At 44.5% G+C, this 21,851-nt stretch overlaps 2 protein-coding genes across 6 annotated transcripts; one reads left to right on the forward strand and one right to left on the reverse strand.

Moving 5' to 3' along the window:
• Positions 1-861: 861 nt before the first annotated feature.
• On the reverse strand, positions 862-1,263 carry LOC309532769 (large ribosomal subunit protein eL39). Its single transcript, XM_082223429.1, has one exon. It carries the CDS (start codon positions 1,203-1,205, stop codon positions 1,050-1,052), a length of 156 nt encoding a protein of 51 aa, XP_082079555.1. The 5' UTR covers positions 1,206-1,263; the 3' UTR covers positions 862-1,049.
• A 398-nt stretch (positions 1,264-1,661) lies between these two features.
• ATG16L1 (autophagy related 16 like 1) lies at positions 1,662-21,185 on the forward strand. Of its 5 annotated transcripts, none has more exons than XM_082223425.1 (20): positions 1,662-1,879; positions 2,025-2,232; positions 2,591-2,684; positions 3,773-3,878; positions 4,651-4,724; positions 5,871-6,122; positions 7,053-7,118; positions 8,328-8,414; positions 9,801-9,857; positions 10,059-10,106; positions 10,847-10,949; positions 12,028-12,133; positions 12,994-13,064; positions 14,180-14,251; positions 15,572-15,692; positions 16,167-16,272; positions 17,134-17,283; positions 18,082-18,129; positions 19,239-19,340; positions 19,735-21,185. In XM_082223425.1, the coding sequence occupies exons 2-20, from the start codon at positions 2,118-2,120 to the stop codon at positions 19,826-19,828; spliced, it is 1,872 nt and encodes a 623-aa protein (XP_082079551.1). In that variant the 5' UTR covers positions 1,662-1,879; positions 2,025-2,117; the 3' UTR covers positions 19,829-21,185. The 5 variants fall into 5 exon arrangements, with proteins under 5 accessions (XP_082079551.1, XP_082079550.1, XP_082079553.1 ...); XM_082223424.1 differs by having other exon boundaries at positions 1,664-1,829; XM_082223427.1 differs by lacking the exon at positions 9,801-9,857 and having other exon boundaries at positions 1,665-1,829.
• The last annotated feature ends 666 nt before the right edge of the window (positions 21,186-21,851 follow it).

Here is a 21,851-nt window from a genome sequence, read left to right on the forward strand (position 1 = left end):
TGACCCCCTCGTGCTAGTCTCCCCAGTCCAGGTGCCCCAGTGCCTCTTTTGCCGAGCGCACCATTCTCTCCTGTTGCTGGATGGATGAAATGGTGTCGTTAGGGCATGGTGGATGCCCAGTCCCAAAAGGTACCGCTCAAAAGTGCCTGATGTGAACTGTGATCCATTCTCGGAGACAAGGACATCAGGACACCCATGCGTCGCAAAGAGGCCTCGCAGCACCCGGATGACGGCCTCGGTAGTGGTGGAGGGCATCAGGGCCACCTCCAGCCATTTGGAATAGGCGTCCACCACTACCATAAAGGTCCGGCCGCGAAAGGGGCTGGCCAGATCTATGTGCACCCTCGACTAGGGTGTCTTGGGCGTCTCCCAGGTGTGTCCCTTAGCTGCCGGTGGCGCAGGCCTCGATTCTTGGCACGCTTGACAGGTGGAAACCCAGGCAGTGATGGCATCGTCCATGTTAGGCCACCAGACTTAACACCGAGCCAACGCCTTCATTTTGACTATTCCCGGGTGGCCAACGTGCAGAGCCTAAAGGACACGTTGACGGAGTCTTTGGGGAATCACGACGCGGTCTCCCCACAGCAGACAGCCGCGATGAGCCGAGAGTGTGTGGCTAATGTGCAATGACCTGGGTGGGGATGGAAAAACTGCTTCCTTCTCTTGAGGAGGATCAGTGGAGCAGCTGTCTGGGCTCTGAGCCTTTGGGCGGTGTGGGGAGGGGGTGTTAACTAAGAAGCATGTTTTGAAACGGGGAAAAAGTTGCCCGGCTGAGATGGACAAGGCACAGCTTTCATTTGCAGACGGCCAGAATACGGGCGAGGCGAAGAACGTGTTGAAATTCCCCTATTCCCTCCCCCCAATCATTCAGTTTTTAATTCATTAATATTTGTAATAACAAATATTTTTACAAAGGGGGGAGACTGCACAGCACAAGACAGAATTCCAGCCCTGATAATGTGGCAGGTTGGTAGGAAGAGACCATTCTGGCGCTTGAGAGTTTGAGACAAGATTCAGGATTGTACCGGTAAGATTGGAGCTGCTTCTCTTTACAGGCCGAGCTTGGTCCTCCTCCAGTGTCTCCTCTTGGAGTTGTACCTGATTTTATTGCCAGTTTTCATGCGGATCCATTGCGGGATGGGCCGATTCTGCTTCTGCTTCTTAGCGAGAAACCGCTTGATCTTGAAAGTCTTGTGGGAAGACATACTCAAGCTCCACCAACCGCTCACCACAACGGCTACAAACGAAAAGAGCTTGGAATGCCCCTATTACGCAATTCTCCACACCCTCGAAATCTGTTTTGCCCCCCGATTCCCGTCCTAAGATGGCGGCTTCGGAGACGCCTCTTCCCAGGATCCGTTCCCAAGAAGGAGGCCGGTGCACAGACTATTAAAAAAGAAAACAAAAAACGGAGCAGCTCAGGAAAGCCCTCTGCCCGCGGCCATTTTTTTTTTACAGAGTCGACCTGCGCATTTGCCAGTCTCTTAAATCCGCTCTCCTAAATGAGGCAGAGTCTCAGCAATGTTTGGAGCGCGTGGAGGAGGGAACACAGTGACAGAGAAAATCAGGGTCGTGCAGCTACGGCGGGACGACGCTGCTAATGTCGCTGAAATGGTCAGTCAGGCGCAGCGGACTAGGATGTGACGTCATTAACCTGCGACTCCGGCGTGGAAGGTCCCTCTTGACGCTATACGACCGGGACCGACAGAGCGCCTGCGGGAAGTTGCCGTGGGGCTGGATGGGGGCTGCGGCCCGGGGGAAGAATGGCGAAGGGCCCCTGCAGAGGAGGGAAGCTCCGCGGCTGCGCCATTCCTCCTCAGTAGCCGGCGGTGAGCTCTTCGCCCATCCCTCTCCCGCGGGCCGCCCCAGTCGGCTCAGGGCAGCTGGACGCCTCCCTTTCCCCTCCATGCTTTCCCCTTCCCGCCGCCTTCTCCAGGCGCTTCCTCTTCGCTTTTCCTTTCCTCTCTTTTCCTTGAACCGACCGCCGCGCCCCTTGATTCATTTTCTCCTCTGCTGTTTCTTAGGGCTCGTCGTTTCGCTTTCATAGAGCCCCTCGCAGGGGGGAGAAGGTGTTGCCAGGCCGGCGGCTCAACTCTTGAGGAGGCTGAGAAGGCAAGATGTCTTCTGGACTCAGGGCAGCGAGCCTCCCCGCCTGGAAGCGGCACATCCTGGACGAATTGAGGCGACGGGACCGGCTGCAGAGACAAGCCTTTGAAGAGATTATCTTGCAGTGTAAGTAAAGGTTTTGGTGGCTGCTTGAAAGTCTCCAGCTTAGCCCCAACAGCATACATTGTTCAAAACTGACTGCCAACCAAATGATTGTGTGTGAGAGGCCTTAGTGTGTGAGGAAGGTTATTCTTGCGGGATTGTAAACAGTCGTCTGGGTGAGAGTCTCTTGAAATTTTCTTAGTCAGATTGAAGTAGCCAGCCCTGTTTTAATGGCCTTATACTTATGAGAGCATGTATGGAGAATGTTGCTTTTATAATGTTGTTTTCCGGTGCAAAGGTTATAGTAAGTAAAACATTATCATCTTATTGCTGGATTGTAAAACTGGTGGTTTCTTTTGTTTTTAACTGAACTCCTCATTAGATAACAAGCTCCTGGAGAAGTCAGATTTCCATTCAGTGCTGGCTGACAAGCTACAAGTGGAAAAATATGACTTGCCAAGCCGGCATGAGATCAGGTACTTGCTGAATCAGTACAAGTGATGGTTACTGTGTCTGGTGTTGTTCCTTTTCCACCAACGATGGCTATTTGTCATAATGGCTATGTTCTGCTTCCAGTATTAGTGAGAAAGTGCTGTTGCATGCATGTCCTTCTAGGGCTTCCTATAGACCTCTGGCTGATCACACTGAATGCAGAATGCTGGAATTGATGGGTGTTTGGTCTGATGCAGCAAGGCTTTTATGTTCTTAATATATGAATATATTTTAGCTCTCTTGTATAGCAGTTATTAAAACTACAGTCATACCTCGGGTTGAAGTTGCTTCAGCTTGAGCGTTTTTGGGTTGCGCTCCGCAGCGACCCGGAAGTAACGGAGTGCATTACTTCCGGGTTTCGCCACTCACGCATGCGCAGACGCTCAAAATGACGTCATGCGCAGAAGCGGCGAATCATGACGTGCGGACACAGGTTGCATTCGCTTCAGGATGCGAACGGGGTTCAGGAACAGATCCCGTTCGCATCCAGAGGTACCACTGTACTGCTAAGAACTGCTATAATGCTCATTGTCTGATCCCTGTACACATTTTCTTGGATGTAACTTCTCAATACCATTGGGCTTAGTCCCAAGGAAGGGTACATATTATTTAATATTCAGTGATAGAAATGATATGCTAAATGTGTTGGTAATACTAAGTTTTTGAAAAGTTTAGCTAGTATGATTTTGAGCCATATAGGATATCTATAGGGTATGAAGAGAGAATGGATGTTCACTATATCTGCAGGAACTGCGGGCATTTATCTTGGAGATCAATTCACCCATAGCTAAAATGGTCAACAAAGTACATAAAATCACTGGTGTAACGAACAGGAAAAAAGAAAATCTTGATATGGAGATACGGTGCTCTGCTTATGTAATCTAAGTTCTACATTGAAACATTAATTTTACTCTCTTAAATGAAGTTAAATATGTTAAATATAGGGATAGCCATCTGAAACAAAAATTTTGATAGAAAAATGGACTATGGAAATTGGATAAAAAGTAGTTTGAAATGCTTTGTGAATTAAAAACTCAGAATTTTTCTTTTCTCATCCTCTGGAAAATTCCAGTCCAGGACATGATGGTGCAAGGAATGATTGTCACATGCAAGAAATAGCCCAGCTTAGAATTAAGCATCAAGAGGAGCTGACAGAGCTGCACAAGAAACGTGGCGAGGTTAGGAGCACCCATTTTATCCATGTGTAACATTTCAATACTGTTCTTTTGCAGTGGTACCAGAGTAATTATAGGCTTACTGTGGGATTCAGAAGTTTGAAAACTTAACTTCTGTACAGTAGAACCTCGGTTTTCAAACGTAATCCATTCCGGAAGACCATTCGACTTCCGAAACGTTCTAAAACTGAAAGCGGAAGCCTCAGTTCAATAGGGAAACTCAAAACAGAAGTCGCATCAGACATTTGGGTTCCAAAAAACATTCGAAACCAAAGCATTTACTTCCAGGTTTTTGGTGTTCGGGAGCCAAAGCATTCAAAACCGGAGCTGTTTGAGAACCAAGGTTTGACTGTATACTAATATTGTGACATTGGTTAATAATTACGCAGGTATCTCTTCAAGGAAAAACAATAAAGACACTTAGGTTGTATTCAGCTAACTTTTACTCAGAGTAGACCCATTGAAATCAACAGACCTATGTCATAGTTATAACTTTCGGTAGATGTATTCTAAGTGAAAATTAGTTACATGGGTCTAGCAAATATTCCATATGTTTTCAAAGACTAGAGTAAATATTTGTAATAAATGTTTTAATAAATACTTAATAAATAATAGTACGATTTCAGGATGCATGAAATGTTATGCTAAGTTGGCAGGTGTATGTATACTTGGGTGTTCAGGAAAAAATGAAACACTGAGGTTAGAGAAAAATCAAACACAAAAAGTAGACAGTATTAATAGTTGCTTTCCCTCAGTAACATAGTTTCCTTCACAGTTGGCCCAGTCTGTGATTGACCTGAAAAACCAAATACAACAGAAGGACAGTGAGATGCAAACGAATAATACAAAGTGAGTAGAACCCATTTACTACTTACAGAATTTGATTTTGGTGCTGGATGCCAATTTTTGGTTGAATTCTCATTGAAACTGAGTGTCTTTGCCCACTTTTGGCTGGTGCACGTGCTCTGCCCTTTCCCGGGGAAGCCAGACCTGGCTGTGGTAACACATGCCTTGGTTACACTGGATTATTGCAAAGTGCTTTACATAAGGCTACTGTTAAGAGTATTCAGATGCTTCAGTAGTCCAGAATGTGGCAGCAAGGAGGCTGGTGGGTGGGTGCCCTTGGTATCTTACTACACCTGCCTTGCATAGCTGACACTTGCTACCATTTTGCTTCTGGACTCAATTAAAAGTGTTGGTGACTATTTGTAGGGCCTTAAATGTCTTGGGTCCATCATAAGTGAAGGGACTGACTTATTTTGTACTCACCTGCCTGTTGTCGTAAGAACAGGTGAAGAAGCCCTTATTTATATCCCACATCAGAAGCACGGTCTGTAATAATGTCAGGGGGGTTTCTCAGTGGCCACACCAACTTTGTGGAGCATTTTGCCCTTGTGAAATTTGGATGCCCACCTCTCCTGCTATCACTGGTGGGTGAATACCTTTTTATTCTGACATGTTTTTGCCCTGACAGGTAGCTGGTGGCTTTTTTTAATACTGTGCTTTATCTGCCTGCCTGCCTGTTTTTATTTCCTTCGGTTTTGTTATACTATTTAAGTGATCTTTAAGTGTAGTGAGCTACCTGAGTCATGTTTAAGAATTAGACTGGGGTAAAGTAAAGGTAAAGGGACCCCTGACCATTAGGTCCAGTCATGACTGACTCTGGGGTTGCGGCGCTCATCTCGCTTCATTGGCCGAGGGAGCCGGCGTACAGCTTCCAGGTCATGTGGCCAGCATGACTAAGTCACTTCTGGCGAACCAGAGCAGCGCATGGAAACACCGTTTACCTTCCCGCCAGAGCGGTACCTATTTATCTGCTTGCACTTTTGATGTGCCTTCGAACTGCTAGGTTGGCAGGAGCAGGGACCAAGCAATGGGAGCTCACCCCATTGCGGGGATTCGAACCGTCGACCTTCTGATTGGCAAGTCCTAGGCTCTGTGGCTTAACCCACAGCGCCACCTAAATAATAAATATATGGGTTGCCTCTCTTAAAGGATTGTAGAATATTTGCAGAAGATATCTGAACTAGAGACAGAGTGCCAGGACCTGCGGAACAAGCTACAAGATCTTGAAAGAGCCAATCAGACTCTTAAGGATGAGTATGATGCACTCCAGATTACCTTTACTGCCCTTGAGGAAAAACTGAGAAAAACTACGGAAGATAACCAAGAGCTGGTAACACGCTGGATGGCAGAGAAAGCTCAAGAAGCTAATCGGCTCAATGCAGAAAATGAGAAAGATTCCAGGTATGATACCAACCCCTAAATATGCAATAGAGGCCCCTCCCCAAAATTTATTTCCCCCAAATGTTATCCCCATCTTTTCTGGGTGAACATAGAAACTCTGTGTCTTTGTGTGTAGATCTCAGTATTTTTTCCAGTAATCCTGGCCACTTAACGACTCAATGAATCGTGGCGAAGGGCATTTTTTGAGATTGAAGTCGACCTGAATGTAGAGCAGTTAAAGAATGGTTTATGTAATACAGCTTGTGTCTGTTCAATTGGTCCTCATTTGCATGCATGCTTGTAATGCTAATCTTGTCTCCTGAGTGAAAGCATTGGGTGAAGTTTGGAGCTGGGTACCATCTGATGACACCCAGTTGTATTTCTTTGTGCCATCTGAGTCAGGGAAGGCTGTGTGAATACTGAACTGATGTCTGGGCGCTGTAATAGGCTGGAGGTGGGGCAAAAAACTGAGACTGAATCCTTGTCGGTTGGTGATTCTCATGTCCCAGAATTGGACAGGTGACCTTCTGAAAATGGGATTGAACTCTACCTGAAAGATCAAGTGTGTAGGTTGGGTGCATCCTTGGTTCTAGCTATGTCACTGGTGGTACATGTGGTTTCAGTTGCTTGGAGTACTTCTTATTTGTTTATTTAAACAATTTCTATGACACTTAACTACAAACATCTTAAGTGGTACACAAAGATGCAATGCAAAAAATGGTGAACATCGGCTGAGCCTCCTTTGGGAGAGAATTCGAAAGGCAGTAGAAATCAATATGACATAGAGATATTTATTGAAGCACTTCTTGGTGATTGTGCTGAACTCAGTAAGACAGTTGGGATTTCAGCCTCTGATTATTGGACCCTTGATATTTTTGAATCATTTGCACACTCCTTAAGAGAATGTCAGCCAGTGACAGGATTACCTAGCATTTCTGTTTTCCCTCATAGAAGACGGCAAGCCAAGCTTCAGAAGGAACTAGCAGAAGCTGCAAAGGAGCCACTGCCAATTGAACAGTAAGTCTTCCCTCACCTCATTCTTCCCTAATGTCTACATATGCCAGTCCTAGGAAGCAGACGCAGACCCCACAATGAACATTACTGGTCTGTTCAAGCTTTGAATGTTCTTCATTGAATTTTGACTATAGCATTCTGCGCTTTGAAGTGTGCGGTCAAGTGGGGGAAAGGTTCTTAATTTTACCTGTAAGAGAACGGAGGAATGCAAAATAAGCTCACAGCTTTTAAGTTGGCAGTGTTGCATTACTTGATTGTAGAAATGGATGAGATAGAGAAGAGATGGGGAGGGTTTCCCTGTGAGGTCAGGAAACTGGAGGTCCCTGCATTGTGAGCATTAGGGAATGCAGTGGGGAACCGGCAAAAAAGGAAGCGGGCGAGCTGTTGCTGTGGTGCGTCTCCTCCTTCAGCAGCCTCTTCGGAAAAGAGGAATGTTCCACTACATCAGGGGTTCTTAACCTGTGGTCCATGCACACCTCTGAACCCCCAGCCAACCATTCTGGGCTATCCTTGGCTTGCTGATTTGAGAGAATTCAGAAGGCAGTGGTAGGGAAGACACCTCAAGCTTCCACATCAAATTGAATTTCCTACTTTCCTGGAAAGTAACAAGCTACTGTTAGTTTATACTTACTACAGTTTTTTTTTAAAAAAAACCACCTACAATCAAAAATATTTTTAAATATTGATCTAAATTACTAGTATGTGAAAGCTGATCAGTTCTGTGCTTGAGGTTACGTCAACATAGAGCCCAGATTTGCTTTCTCTCATTTTCTTTTATTATCCCTGGAGTGCACAGAAATCACACTTTGTAAAATGTAAACTATGTATGCGGGCTCAGCTTGAATTTCAAAGGCAAAATTTGACTGAAAGGATGGGTAGAATCCCGCCTTACTTAGATGCTCAAGGCAACTTAGGTTTGGATTGGGCAAAGCCAACGCTTCACAGTAAAAATACTCTAAAAATCAACAGGTAATAAAAACAAAAAAACAAATAAAACATCAGTGGCAAAACTCTCCTTACTGTTAGGCTAATTATTCCCATAATTCCTTAGTGCGCATAAAGAAGGTGTCTGTAAAAGTGCACTTTCCCTTTAGCCATATAAGGAAGCAAGCTTATGAATTCTGTTGAGGGGGCAGGGAGTTGCTTAGCCCAAATGCCTGAATGTCCTTCAACTCTCAAATGATTCAAAAAAGGCACGGTCCTGTCCTCCAGGGATGACGATATTGAAGTGCTGGCGGATGAAACCTCTGACCCTGCTGATGAGACATCTCCGGTGCGCGCTGTCAATCGAACAGCCAGGTAAGAAGAATGGGGATAAAATAATGGATCCCCTGCCCTGATCCACAAGAAGCTAATAAAGAATTTCAAGGGTGGGGAAAGGAATTGCACATATCCTTAATGGTGTAGCGGTTTGAGAACTGCTGCTATTGTATCCTGAAAGGGAAAATACTTTTGAGAGAGTTGTTATTTCCAGTATGGATGTATTTGTGATTTCTTGGCTAACAAATGTCAGCATCTGAGGAAGCAATGAATGTACTTGAGTATATCTCCTATGCAGTCCCTGTTAGGTTGGAGTTCTGTGTTCCCGTTCATTTCATTGGGAAAAGGTCCTTGAACTATGTCCATGCCATTCAAAATATGAGTAGTTGTGAAACCCTGTGAAGCATCAGAATTGTTTTTAGTATGAGTGACCTCTCACTTTTCCACAGAACCTTTTTTTAGCTAGGGAGATCTCTTTTTTTTACAATATCATTATACCTAAATGGAAGTATCCCAGAACTACAGTTTCCTGACTTGTAAGTTCTCCCAGGAAAACAGAGTGTGAGCAGCTGCTGCCTTCTTTTCCACAAATTCCCTTTGCCATGCTGGTTCTTGTTCCTGGAACTGGAGGGAGCACTGCAGTGCTAATGCAAGGGAGGCCAGGAGCTGGCGGTATGGTCAGGTCTGTGGTCCTGTTCCAATGAAGAGGAGGCATGATGTGGAGCTGTTGCAGACAGTTCTCTTGACTGAAAGAACCATGACACAGCTACCTAAATTGGCTCTCACAGCTTTGGAGAGCTGTAATTAACCCATCACTCTGTGTCTGGGTGTGGCAAAGCCCTGTAATAGTGGCAGCAACTGCAGGTGGAAGGGAAGCAGGAAGCAGGCTGGCTTTAAGTATTTGGGAGACTGATAGACAGAGAGAGTGATGGAGACAGATCTTTATCTCCCCCAACTGTAGTGGGCCAAAGCTCTTATCACAATTTTTATTTTCAAAATAAAAATATATCCTTTTCTTATGGAGCTATTCTTTCAGTTTAATATTCGGCTATGAAAATATTTCTGTATAAGCTCCTCTTCTGGATCATAACCACCTGATTGCTTTGTTTAGCTCTGAAAACTTATTTCTTAATACAAATTATTAATTTTATTCTCAAAATCTTAATGGCTTAAACCTCTGTAAGGTGCCTCCTCTTCCTGCTGTTAGGCCAACATGAATTGCGCTCAATTCATAATTGGTGATGCGAGCATTTTTATTTCTTCAGTTCTAACGTGGTGACTTTTTTGACTGTCCTGAATTTGAATTTCCTGCTTGAAGCTGGGGTTCGAGGAGAAATGCTCTCCTTGTTGCATGCTGTGGGCTATGTGTGTTTTTGATCTCTGCTTGAACAACAAGATTTAAATCTGTCCTCCCCTCCTCTTTAGTAAGCGACACTCCCAGCCAGCTGGAGGCCTTCTGGACTCTATCACTAATATATTTGGGTAGGTTAGAATACATTCGCCTCTTTTGTTAAATATCGGTACAATATGCACCAATATTACAGTGATGCAAGGATTGCAAACAGTTGTCCTTATCTCAGCCTTTTTTTCTAGCTTCTGCCTCCCCGCCCCCTTTTTTTCTTTTGTTTTCAACTTCCTGTTCCTTACATCTGCTGTGTGCTGACCTCTGATCTTTCCCTCCAGTCTGTCTGAGTCTCCCCTTTTGGGACATCACTCTTCTGATACTGCCAGGTGAAAATTTGCTTGAAATTATTCACACTTAATCCAGCATGTGAGTGAGGGATGTTGAAGTAACTGCCTTGTTTTGATGTTGTTAACTGTAGCAGTGAAAAGACTTCCCTGTTAAAAGGTGCACTTTACCCTCTTAGATGAGGGCTGGGTTAAAAACAAGAGCAATATTAATTGTAAGTTAACTGTAGTTGCAATGACTGTGCTGTGGCCTTTCATTGTAGTCCTTCCTGCACTGAGCTGAGCATCCGTGTCTAGGTGTAGAAATGCAATGTGAGCTTTAGACTGAGGAGTATATACCTTTGCAATTCAGTGGGATTTACTTTATATGGGAGAAAAATAAACATTTCTTTAAAATAAATTGAAAAGCTGCAGGAGCTTGTCTTAGCAGTGATCTTTGAATTGATTAGTTTTAACTCAGGACTCCATAAGGCTGCTGTAATGTTGGTGAGTCCATCCCCAGGCCAACAGCAATATCAAGTTACCATGCCATCCATCAGGTCCACGGGAGAAGCCAGTTGCAAAGATTATAGCAGCCAGGGGAGTCCCAACCATGCAAAGCCATCTCTGTGGGTGTAACCACCCAACTGCTGTTATACCTGAATTGGGCTGAAGTTTCTCTGCCCCTTCCCTCCCATTCTTACCCTATTGTGTAGTCGGGATCATCTCCCTGCCTATAATTTGAAGACACAGCTGGTTCCCAACTGTGCCTGACTATATGCATTGGTTGTGCCCTTTCTCAGGAGACGCTCTTTATCCTCATGCCCCACCCCTCAAGATAACGTGGAGGCACATCCAGGCGCAGGCAAAGAGGTGCGAGTCCCTACCACCGCTCTGTGTGTCTTTGTAAGTATATTTGAGAGACATTATCTTTAGATGTAAAGCTTGGTAGCTTAACTTCTAGGTAAATCTGTTTTACTGATGTCGTCATTATGTAATTGTAACCATTTATGCAGATGTCCCTCTCTTGCTTTCACATCTTCACTCACCGTGCTTGCAGTGGTGAGTGTCCTACCATCCGCTGGTGAGCCCGACCTGTTCCAGCCTGCCTTCTCGCAACTTTGGAGCAGCAGAAGTGGGAGGGAATCCCTGACCCCCCCCCCCCAGCTCCAAGATTGGGAGGAAGGCTAGAGGTTAACCTGACTGCTGTGCAAAACAGGCCTGGAGCCTAGGAGAGGAGCCAAGTAATTGCCCATGGCAGAGGGAGAGGCAGGGTCCTGATGCCCACAATAATTGGCTTGGCTGACAAGGGGAGCCCGAAATTGGGCCCCGGTTTTAGAGTTTTCTAAAACAAGTCACAGACTCGTTCATTAATAGATGCTTTGCTGAGGTCAGTGATGATGTCATAAATCTCTGATTGCACTGGTGAATTGCACACCCGCTACTTTCTCAGCTCCCAGCAGCTTTCTGCTTTCTGTCTCCCATCCACACTTTAGTAATGCTGTGAGGTGTTACGAGGCTGCTGACAATATGCGGATAAAGTCAGTGCATGCTGCCAAAGTGTAAGCGGCTTGGCACCGACTGCTATCTGACAAAATGAGTCAAGGAGCCAGTAGTTTTGGGATGTGTCTTAATGTGCATGATCTTTAGTTTTCAAGCTGAGACCTCGTGATTGTGAATGGTGAGAGGAGAAATTCGTTCCATCTAAAAAATTATGGGCAGGAGTCCCCTAACCATCTTAGCTGGTTGAGAGACCACAGCCATTGTTCTAGGGATGTTTATTCTAGAGATCTGGTTGTTATATATGCTTGGTTTCATGTAGTTGAAATCAAACAGGAAAACAGTAGTTTTGACAAATGATCCACTTGGTGTTACACTGTGTGAGTGTGCTTCATGCTTCAAGCTTGCAGTCTCTCTTGTAGGCTGGAGTGTCTCTTGATACCATCTATAACTGTTCATGTCCTGTTTCTTTTCCATCCCCCAGGATGCGCACGATGGGGAGGTGAATGCGGTGCAGTTCAGCCCTGGCTCCCGGTTACTGGCAACAGGAGGCCTGGACCGGAGAGTCAAACTCTGGGAAGTTTGTGGAGGTAAGTTCCTTAAATAGGTACAAATGAGCTTCCTCCTAAGATTGATCCCATAGTTGACATCTTCAAAATAATTGTGAAGATCTGCAGCTACAGTGCAGAACGTTTGAAAGAGCCATTCTCATATGGTGACTAGGATGTTGGGTTTGGATGTAGGAAACTCATCTTCAACTCCCCACTCAGCTGTGATGATAAATGTCTTCTCCAGAACTGTTTGCTACTCAGAGAAGGGAGAACTCATCATTCCAGTGGGACAGCATTTGCTTTGGATGCAAGAGGTTCCAGGTTTGGTCCCAAACATTTCTAGTGAAAAGGCTATTGGGTACCAGAACTGGGAAAGAGTGTCTGTCTGTGTTGTCTGTCTTTCTATCTGTCTCTTTGACCAAGACTCTGAAGAGTCACTGTCAGTCAGACAGTGGACCAGTAAGCCAGAAGTAGTAGTCTGTCTTGTTTGCAGATCAGCTTCCTATCATCAAGAAAAGGTATACGACTTAGTTGTATGTCACTGATCCTGAAATATCAGATCTGTGTCTTTTCATTATTATGTTGCTTTTTTCAAATACTTTTCTTCAATATCTGTATAACAACATCAGAAATCATCCCAAAGTATCCCTCCATAATGATACATGACTTGATAACTTTATTTATTGTGATGGTTTGATTTTTTTCAGGCCGTTTTATTGTGTATTTTTGTTGCATCCTGCCCTGACGTTTCTTTGAATGAAGAACTAGTTTTAAATCCTCTAAGAAAATAATGAAATGAAATAAATACATGTTACTCTTGCTTTTCGCTGAATGAAATAGACATGGGTTCAATCTTTTTCCTGCCTCCTAACTCTTGTTTCTTTTTTCTTGCACCACAGAAAAGTGTGAACTTAAAGGCTCTCTATCTGGCAGTAATGCAGGGATTACAAGCATAGAGTTTGATAGTGCGGTGAGTATTTATTATAGCCCTTTTTTTTTGCAACTGTTTCCCACTGCACTTCCCAAACCATGTCTCTGAAATAAGCACAAAATAGATAAGGGAGGAAATGACACAATCGTCCAGAAATAGGTACAAAATTTGAGCCATTTTAGCGCTGATTAATACTGTCCTTTTCGTAAGATTGACTTGCTTATGCCTTTTGTATATAACATGCACTGATTTTTTGCCAAGGTATAAAATGTCACAGTTTCATAACCCGTGAGGCACATGGCATAAATCTCTGCTTCTTTTTAGATCTAACAGTGTTTTGCTGAGGTCAGTGATGAACAGTAAAAGGTCTGATTTGCCTAGTGGTTTTGCCTCCTTTACCATCACAGCTCCCAGCATTTTCGCTTCCATCATACTCTAGACATGCTATGATTGGGAGAGTATTTGCTGATAAATAGAGATACGTTCAGTTTGTGTTACTCTAGAGCACTGGGTAGACCTGACTGACATTGTTATCCAACATAAACAGATAATGGAGTTTTTGAGGTATTGGAGCCACTTTATGGGTATATGATCTCAAATTTTTAGCTGAGACCTCTTTTGCAGCAAAACATTTTTCTCAAGAGCTCTTGTCAAGTTATCAACTGTGGCAGGAAGAAAGTGGGAGAAGGAATGGGGTGGGGTGGGGCACTAAGTGTGAAAAGATGGAGCAGTGGTAGATGAGTAGAGAAAATTGGGTGAGAGGTTCTTTAACTTCGGGTAAGAAGGTGAAACAGAAAGCAGCTTAAAGACAATACAGAATCTTAATGATAAGGGTACCCACTGTCTCAGCATCAAAAGAGGGGACAGGAAGAGACCTAATAGGAGGTCAAGAAGAAGTAGCAGGATGTGGCAGTGATCTGAAATAAGATGGTGACAGACGGATACAATATTCCTTTGATGCAGATGACCACACAGGTGGTAGCGGTTCTAGAAAACATTGCTACAACAATGAGAGAACTAGGTCCCCTCCAGTTGGTGGGTTAGGTCGCCTGGAAGTTGTAGTCCATACAACATCGGCAAGACCAGAGGTTCCCCGTCCTTGTTCTACAAGAAGAAAGATCATATTGAAAGAGTTTAAAATTGTGTTTCCCCAGGGTTCTTATTTATTAGCCGCTTCAAATGACTTTGCCAGTAGGATCTGGACCGTGGATGATCATCGGTTACGGGTGAGTATCTTTTCCCCACAGGTGTGGCATGTATGCCTGCTTCTCACTTGTCTTCTAAATATCAAAAAGTGTTAGAAATTTGTGTGGATGTGCTGCAGGATTTTAACTGCAGCTCTTGACACCTTTCAAAATTGAGTGGCTCGTTAATCTCTTTTCTGCTTTTACTTACAAAGCAGTCTTACAGCTAATTTGGCAGGTGCAGATTGCTGATACAGGTAGAACGTACTGTTGAGAGATCAGCAAACCAGGAGAGGTTCTGAAAGAGAACCTTCCTGAGAAATTTTTATACTTTGCAGAATTTTGCTTAACATTAATATTAAAACACTGCTGAAGAATGATATTGGCTTTGGTGGAAGCAGACCAGTTCTAGGTTGGTGAACAGATAAAAGTAGCGTATTTCTCCTTTGCATTTTGAAGTTGGTCTTTGTAAGCATAAAGACACATTTCACGTCCATCTCTTTCACTCTCCAGTTTGCTCCCTCTCTGCCATGCAAACGGCGTGCAGATGGTGCAGCTTCCAGCAACTCCAGTTCAAAATCTTCTAGGATAGGATAGCTGCAATAGCCTCCACTGTTAGTTGGAGTTGACAGTAGACTAGAGGCTCGAAGGGACCAAGTAGAAGGAGCTTCATTTAACTGTAAATACTAATATGTGTGAACTTGCGGGGGGGGGGGAGGCCTCAAGATTCTAGGAATTGCTTCCCTGAAAGACTGTGACTCTATGCTAGAGCACGTGCCTTGCATGCTGAAGGGCCCGAGTTCCATCCCCAGCAAGTCCTGGTAGGGCTGGAGAAGTTTCTTGCGTGAAACCCTGGAATGCTGCAACTAGTCAGTGTAGACGATACTATGCTAGATAGACAAATGGTCTGACTTGGTATAAGGCAGTTCCCTATGGATCAGACCAAAGTCTAGCTAGACTAGTATTCCTTCTCCAAAGATGGCCAGCCATATATCTCTGGGAAGCAGGACAAAGTGGTGAAACCCATTTCCTGTTGCATATCCCTGGCACCAGGTAATTTGGGATATACGGTACTCCCACTGAAGGCTTGAGTTTCCATTTAGCAATCATGGCTCATACGCCCACCCTCTATGGTTGCTGACACCTTATCCAACTAAGAGATGTGGATGCGGTCTTCTATACAGCAGGTGCTTGGCAAACCAGCATTTGGCACACCAAACTAGGATTGTTTAGATCTCAAACTGGGTTTGTGTCTGGGTAACATTATCAGCGTTCTGTTCTTGCTAAATGGTTGGATGGCACGGCTAGAGAGAGTAACTGTTGCCAAGCCTTTTCACTAATAGGATGTCAATCTCTTTCTAGCACACGCTCACGGGGCACAGTGGAAAAGTCTTGTCGGCCAAATTCCTATTGGACAATGCGCGCATTGTATCTGGGAGTCACGACAGAACCCTCAAACTGTGGGACCTGCGCAGCAAAGTCTGTAAGGAAGCTATTCCACATATACAATAGCAGTTCCCTTGCTTTTTGTGTGTCTCGCATGTGTTGAAGGGCACAAGAGCAAAACTTTTATTGACTTGTTACTTTTCAAAAGTGTACAAGCTTGGTACTGATCATCCTTCTATTAAGATTCTGATATCTACTTGGAATCAAAACTAGTTTGTTCAACCATGTTGTATTACCATAATGCTCAGCAAGAGGGCACCAAATCATCGTTCTACTTGAGATTCTTGTGACAGCGTGAGGTTGCTCACAACATCTTTGGAGCTACTTTGCTTGTGATTAGAGGGGTTGGCTTATGGGGCTGGCATTCTTACTGGTCAGTCACAGTTCTAGTGAAATTGGATTAAGACAGTAATTGTGTTTGGTGCATGAGTGATGGGTTCAACTGTTTTTTTGCTGAGAGAAGAGTATGGTTGGAGTGTGGGGCTTATAGTTGTTGTCTTCTTTTTTTAAGGTATAAAAACAGTGTTTGCTGGCTCCAGCTGCAATGATCTGGTCTGCACAGAACAGTGTGTGATGAGTGGACACTTCGATAAGAAAATTCGCTTTTGGGATATTAGGTAAGTTTGAGATAGAGGATGTGCTGGGGTAAGGGGACATTGAAAAGGCCCTCTGACTTAGCTTTGGTTCATTTGTAATGGGCAGCATGATCAGTGAGGTTCCGCTGCTTCCAGGGCATGGGAGATTCCTTGAGCTGTAATTTATTCAAATAGTTCAGACTGCACAGTTCCCTGCAGGATGTTGCACAGCTGTGTCTGAGTTGTTATTAATGTCTGGGGTTGCATGAAAAGGAGGTGATAATTTTTACTGAAAACAACATGAGCTAGGGAGAGAACCCTTGGAAAATAGATGAGTTTTTCTGGAATTCTCCAAGAAAATTCGTGGATGCTGATCCAATTCTGAATCAAACTGAGATGAGCTCACCTACCACTACTTAAAATACTCCTCTGCATGCATGAAGATTAGAAATATGATTGTCTTTAAATTCTTGCTCACATGCTTGGAAAAACTAATTCTGTTCCAGACTGCGAGTGGTACAGCGCAGAATTTAATGAATCCTGTGTATAGCATGTGAACCATGATATCTGGCTTCCATCCCTTATTATAGTACAGTGGTACCTCAGGTTAAGTACTTAATTTGTTCCGGAGGTCCGTACTTAACCTGAAACTGAAGCGCCACTTTAGCTAATGGGGCCTCCTGCTGCTGCCACGCCGCCGGAGCCCGATTTCTGTTCTCATCCTGAAGCAAAGTTCTTAACCTGAAGCACTATTTCTGGGTTAGCGGAGTCTGTAACCTGAAGCGTATGTAACCTGAGGTACCACTGTATGCTGCTGCTACCTAGTGAGGCTTTGCATTCTGGGAGCGCTGAGCAAGGCACTCTTAAAAGAAATGCTAACTCTTGTCCTCTTCTGTTTTTTAGAACTGAGTGTGTGGTACGGGAAATGGAATTGCTTGGTAGGATTACAGCTCTAGATCTCAACCCAGAGAGAACAGAACTCCTCACCTGTTCACGAGATGACCTGTTGAAGATTATTGATCTCAGAGTCAGTGCTGTCAAACAGACTTTCAGGTGAGTACTGCTTTACAAGTGGGTTGTGGAGTTATAAGCCTGCTGTATGTGTAGCGTTGCTACTAGGACTGCAGGGTTAGCCATGATGATAACTGGCAAAGGTAGTACCGTATTTTTCGCCCTATAGGACGCACCTTTTCCCCTCCAAAAATGATGGGGAAATGTGTGTGCGTCCTATGGGGCGAGTGCAGGCTTTCGCTGAAGCCTGGAGAGCCCCAGCGCCAGCCCCACAAGGTCGGGGGAGAGCGGGGAGGCGGAACACCGCCATCCCGCTGTCTCCCGATGTGGTTTGGAGGCTGACGGCGGGGAGATGCGTGCTTCTCCCTGCTGCTGGCCCCGCAAGCTCTGGGGACAGCGGGGAGGCGCAGCACGTCTTCCCGCTGTCCCCGGACCTGGTCTGAAGGTGGACAGCGTGGAGAAGAGCGCTTCTCCCCGCTGCCGGTCCCACAAGCGCCGGGGGGGGGGGATAAAATTTTTTTTCTTTATTTCCCCCCAAAAAAACATGGTGCGTCCTATGGGCTGGTGCGTCCTATGGGGCGAAAAATACGGTAAGTAGGCTAGTCTGGTCCAGGAAAACCTCTATTTTGTACATCTCATACTAATATAGAAGCTTGTTAAATCCAGGAGTGATCCAGGTTTGTGTATCTAAGGAGTGCTGTGAGGAGTTCCCTTGTTGTTGGGTTATTAATATTTGGATCTGCAGAGATGAAATGTCAATTATTTAATAGCTGCCCTAAAAGTAAAATGTGAAAGATAGAGTTTTATTTAACCTTTTGTTTTGTTTTGTGTTTCTTCCAGTGCTCAAGGGTTTAAATGCGGGTCTGATTGGAACAGAGCTGTATTCAGGTAAGCAGCAGTGTTGGTTGAACTACAGGGCACTTGAGAGGGATGTGTGATACTTTCCATTTTATGCACTCAAGATCCTGAGTAATCCTCTTTATTAATGTTACATTTCATGTCCAAGTAACCAGAGTTCCAAAATATTTTTTTATTCTAAGAATTAAGTTATCCAGTTTTAGCTTCAGGACTTTAACTTCCTTGTGTGAATGTTATTATTTTTGCACACGCTGCTTCCTGGGTTCTACATAGTGAAAGATCTGATGGTGGTGGTGGTGGTGATGATGATAATTGTTGTTGTTTATTTGCACCCCACCCATCTGACAGGGTTGCCCCAGTCACTCTGGGCAGCTTCTAGCATATATAAAAACATAATAAAACTTATTAGCAAAAGTGGAGAGATGAACTTGGTACTCTCCCTTCAAGGTAGATAAGGGGTTCTGTGCTTGTATGAAGCTTTGGTCTCAAGATTCAGTTCCCACTGATTAGTAAGAAGAGGTTTTAGGTTGAGTATCTCATTAAAGTGGACTAATTTTCCTGAAAAAAAATATGAATTCTAGAGCCCCTAAGCTAGCTTGCAGTGCTGATGAGTGGAGCACACTCTAGACAAAAAGAAAGTAATCTAGCACCAACTCTTCATTGCATTGCAACTAAATGTGTGCTTTCCCCCACTTCCCCAAGCTGACAGAAGGGGTGTCCCCATCATTCTATTCCTTTATGGCACTTTGCCACCTGGCTAGACAAGCAGCTGTTCTACCATAGTCACGTTGGCGGGTGGAATTTTGGAAACAGTGCAGATTAATTGCCAAATATCTGCAACATGGGTACCTTGCCGCCTTTCATCTGCTACAGTTTGTGTTGAATAATTTGTGTTGACACCACTACTATAGTCCTTTCTGACTCTGAAGAGAGTCTGTTTAGCTTATGACTTCAAAGCTCTAGTTTAAACTGTGGCTAGAGTGCTGCATTTCTGGGAGGCTTTGTGTGGGCTGGCTTACATAGTGATTTTGCATTATGAGCACAGTATAAATTAGTGGTGGAGGCCAGTATCTTGACAAAAAGGTAAATAAATGAATCTTTTTCTGCTCTTTCCCTGAACCAAACTCATGATTCTTCAGCCCTGATGGAAATTATGTGGCGGCTGGCTCAGCAGACGGGTCACTCTATATTTGGAATGTGCTTACTGGGAAAGTGGAGAGGGTACTCTCCAAGCATCACAGGTGAGGCAAGATGATGCTGTCAGAACGCCAGAGATCTTGTGTGATGGTGAGGTAGTTATATAGAAGCCTGTAAGCTGAAGTTTAACACTCCCTCAGTGATTGGTTTAATGACTAAGGCAACAATCCTAACCCCACTTACCTGGAAGTAAGCCTCATTTAATTCAGTAGGGCTTAAATCTGAGTAGACTTGGTTAGGATCACCCCGTAATTCAATGTATCATTGGTATGCATTGAGATTAAGAAATGACATCTGAGCAAACTTGAGTGGCTCAACTAAGTTGCAGCACACGCTTAAAAAAAATGAATCAGCTGAGACTGAATAGCATTTCTTTCTTTAACCTGGACTCTGAGTGTATTCCGCAATCTAATAAACTGATTTCATGCTTCGTTTCAGCAACTCAATCAATGCTGTGGCATGGTCGCCATCTGGAGCCCATGTGGTCAGTGTGGACAAAGGAAACAAGGCTGTGCTGTGGTCTGAATTTTGACGTGAAAGCACAAAAACCAGCATGCCAAAAACCTGCATGGGAGGGCAGTGGTCCACATCTGTCTGGACAGGGCAGAAGTCCAGTGCCTAACTTCAGGCAAAAGTCTTTTGCTAAACACAAAAGTTTGGGTCTGGGAAAGAGCTGCTGATGCATCAGCCAAGGAAGAAAACCCCTTCCCATCGAAAGTACGTTGCTAGCATTCAACCTCCGTCAAGGATTGACTTCATTGGGTGGAGTCATTTAAGATGTATCATCTCTGCATTGGAAAGAGTTTCCACACCAGACAGCAGTGCCAAACAATTCCTTACTTTCCAGTGGCACTTCAAGCTCTGGAGTGTTCTAGCAGAGTTCCTGTTTGTCCTGATGTTATGCATGTGCTGTCACCTGTGTTCTCTTCTGTGGGCTGGCTTAAGATGCGATGTGAAGGATCCTGAAACATAGGAAGGGTGGGGGCTCGGCTGTAATCTCACGTGAACAAGCCCATGACATTGGCAGTTGCGGCGAGGGAGACACTAGCATTTACTAAATCACAGCGCCCTGTATCATCTTAACTTGCCATTGAAGGAATTGTCTGTTCTAGGGTTGTTGCTTTTTTCAGAGATGCTGCATCCTCCAAAGGCTTTCCAGGTGGCAGTGGAACGGAAGCATTTTAAGGTGACCCAGTTTGTATTGGGTTTTAATTGTGAGTTAGAATGATAAGCGCTGCTGCTGTGATGAAGAATGTACAACTAGCAAGACTTCGGCACCAAAACCAAATACACGGTTACTTCTGCTGTCCTCCTTGTATTGGAGCCTCTTGAGTGCAGAGGAGCAAAGGTGGGGGGGGGGGGGATAGAGCCCTGAATGTAAATGTCCTGGTGCTGGCAAATTCAGATCACTTGCCACTGAGAAAATGTGCAATATTCTTCCTGTGTTCGAGCTCTCTCTCTCTCTCTCTCTCTCTTTCTCTCTCTTCTCTGCCATGGAGCAGGGTGGTTGGCTTGTGCCCCTCGGCATTCAAATGCACAATATGGTTTGGGGAGGGGCTAGCTTGTGGCACTGAACATTGATGCAGCCAAACACTTTTTCCACATCCAGTGGGCTGTGAGACAAGCCACCAGCATTTAATTGCCTTTTAATTTGCACTTTATAATTTTGCTTCCTTCCTAAGCTTGTTTTTGTAGGGAAGTATTTGTATTGGATGGCAGAGGTGAGCAGGAATTATTCATGTCCGGGGGTTTTGCCAGGGGACCCCTCTTGTTTTGACAACTTCTGCAGAGGAAAACAGGACACGGGACAAAAATCTTATTTATTGTATTAATCCGCCCACTAGTACTTGACCGGTTATAAATAAACCTGTGTCCTGCTTCTAAATCCACACTGCTTTCCCTTTCTTCTGTTATCCAGTTTGGGCAGGGGAAGTGTAGAAAATTATCTGAGCAGATGGCAGAAGGCTTTCTCTTAAATAGTATATTGTGGCTTGCAAATCTGTGGCGGGATACCATGGTGGTGGGAAGCAGGAAGCTCTTTACATGTGGGCTCTGATTGTTGCTGCTGACCGTTGTGTCTTGCTGCTGTTGGAAGGTGGTGGAGGCAGAAGAAGGGATGACTCAGGTAATTTTCACCTGAACGTAACAGCCTAGCTAAGCATTCTACCCAGGAATCTGTCTGTAAGGAGGTCAAATGAGTTTTTTGTTTAATACTGTGAAGGGGGAAGCTCATATCACAGCTTGCAGAGGTTTAGCATCCTTTCAGTGTAGTCTGCACACATCGTGCCTCTTTTTAATTTCTCTCCCTCACGTCTACACAGCTGATATTTAAGAACTGACACGAATTCGTGACAAAGTTCAGGTCTACTGGAACAGACAATTCCACACACAGAGCCTGGAGCACCTTCCCTTGATCCAAACCTCCGCAACCTCTTGTCTACGAATTGGAGCACAGCAGGTTTCCATAGCAAAGCTGCCGAATTATTTTCACATCCTCTTCCAAAGACCATCAACATGGCAGCATCCAGAGTAAAAGCTGCTCACTGCAAAAAAGG

Source organism: Podarcis vaucheri (assembly GCF_965113315.1).
Source record: "Podarcis vaucheri genome assembly, chromosome: 5".
In the NCBI taxonomy this organism is placed as follows: Eukaryota; Metazoa; Chordata; class Lepidosauria; order Squamata; family Lacertidae; genus Podarcis; species Podarcis vaucheri.

Excerpts from the sequence above, each read along its gene's own strand:
- LOC309532769 (XM_082223429.1), bottom strand. The coding sequence starts at position 1,205 with ATGTCTTCCCACAAGACTTTCAAGATCAAGCGGTTTCTCGCTAAGAAG.
- ATG16L1 (XM_082223425.1), top strand. The coding sequence starts at position 2,118 with ATGTCTTCTGGACTCAGGGCAGCGAGCCTCCCCGCCTGGAAGCGGCAC. Across the intron at positions 10,107-10,846 it reads CACTCTTCTGATACTGCCAG|GAGACGCTCTTTATCCTCAT; the intron begins GTGAAAATTTGC and ends GCCCTTTCTCAG. Across the intron at positions 19,341-19,734 it reads GTACTCTCCAAGCATCACAG|CAACTCAATCAATGCTGTGG; the intron begins GTGAGGCAAGAT and ends GCTTCGTTTCAG.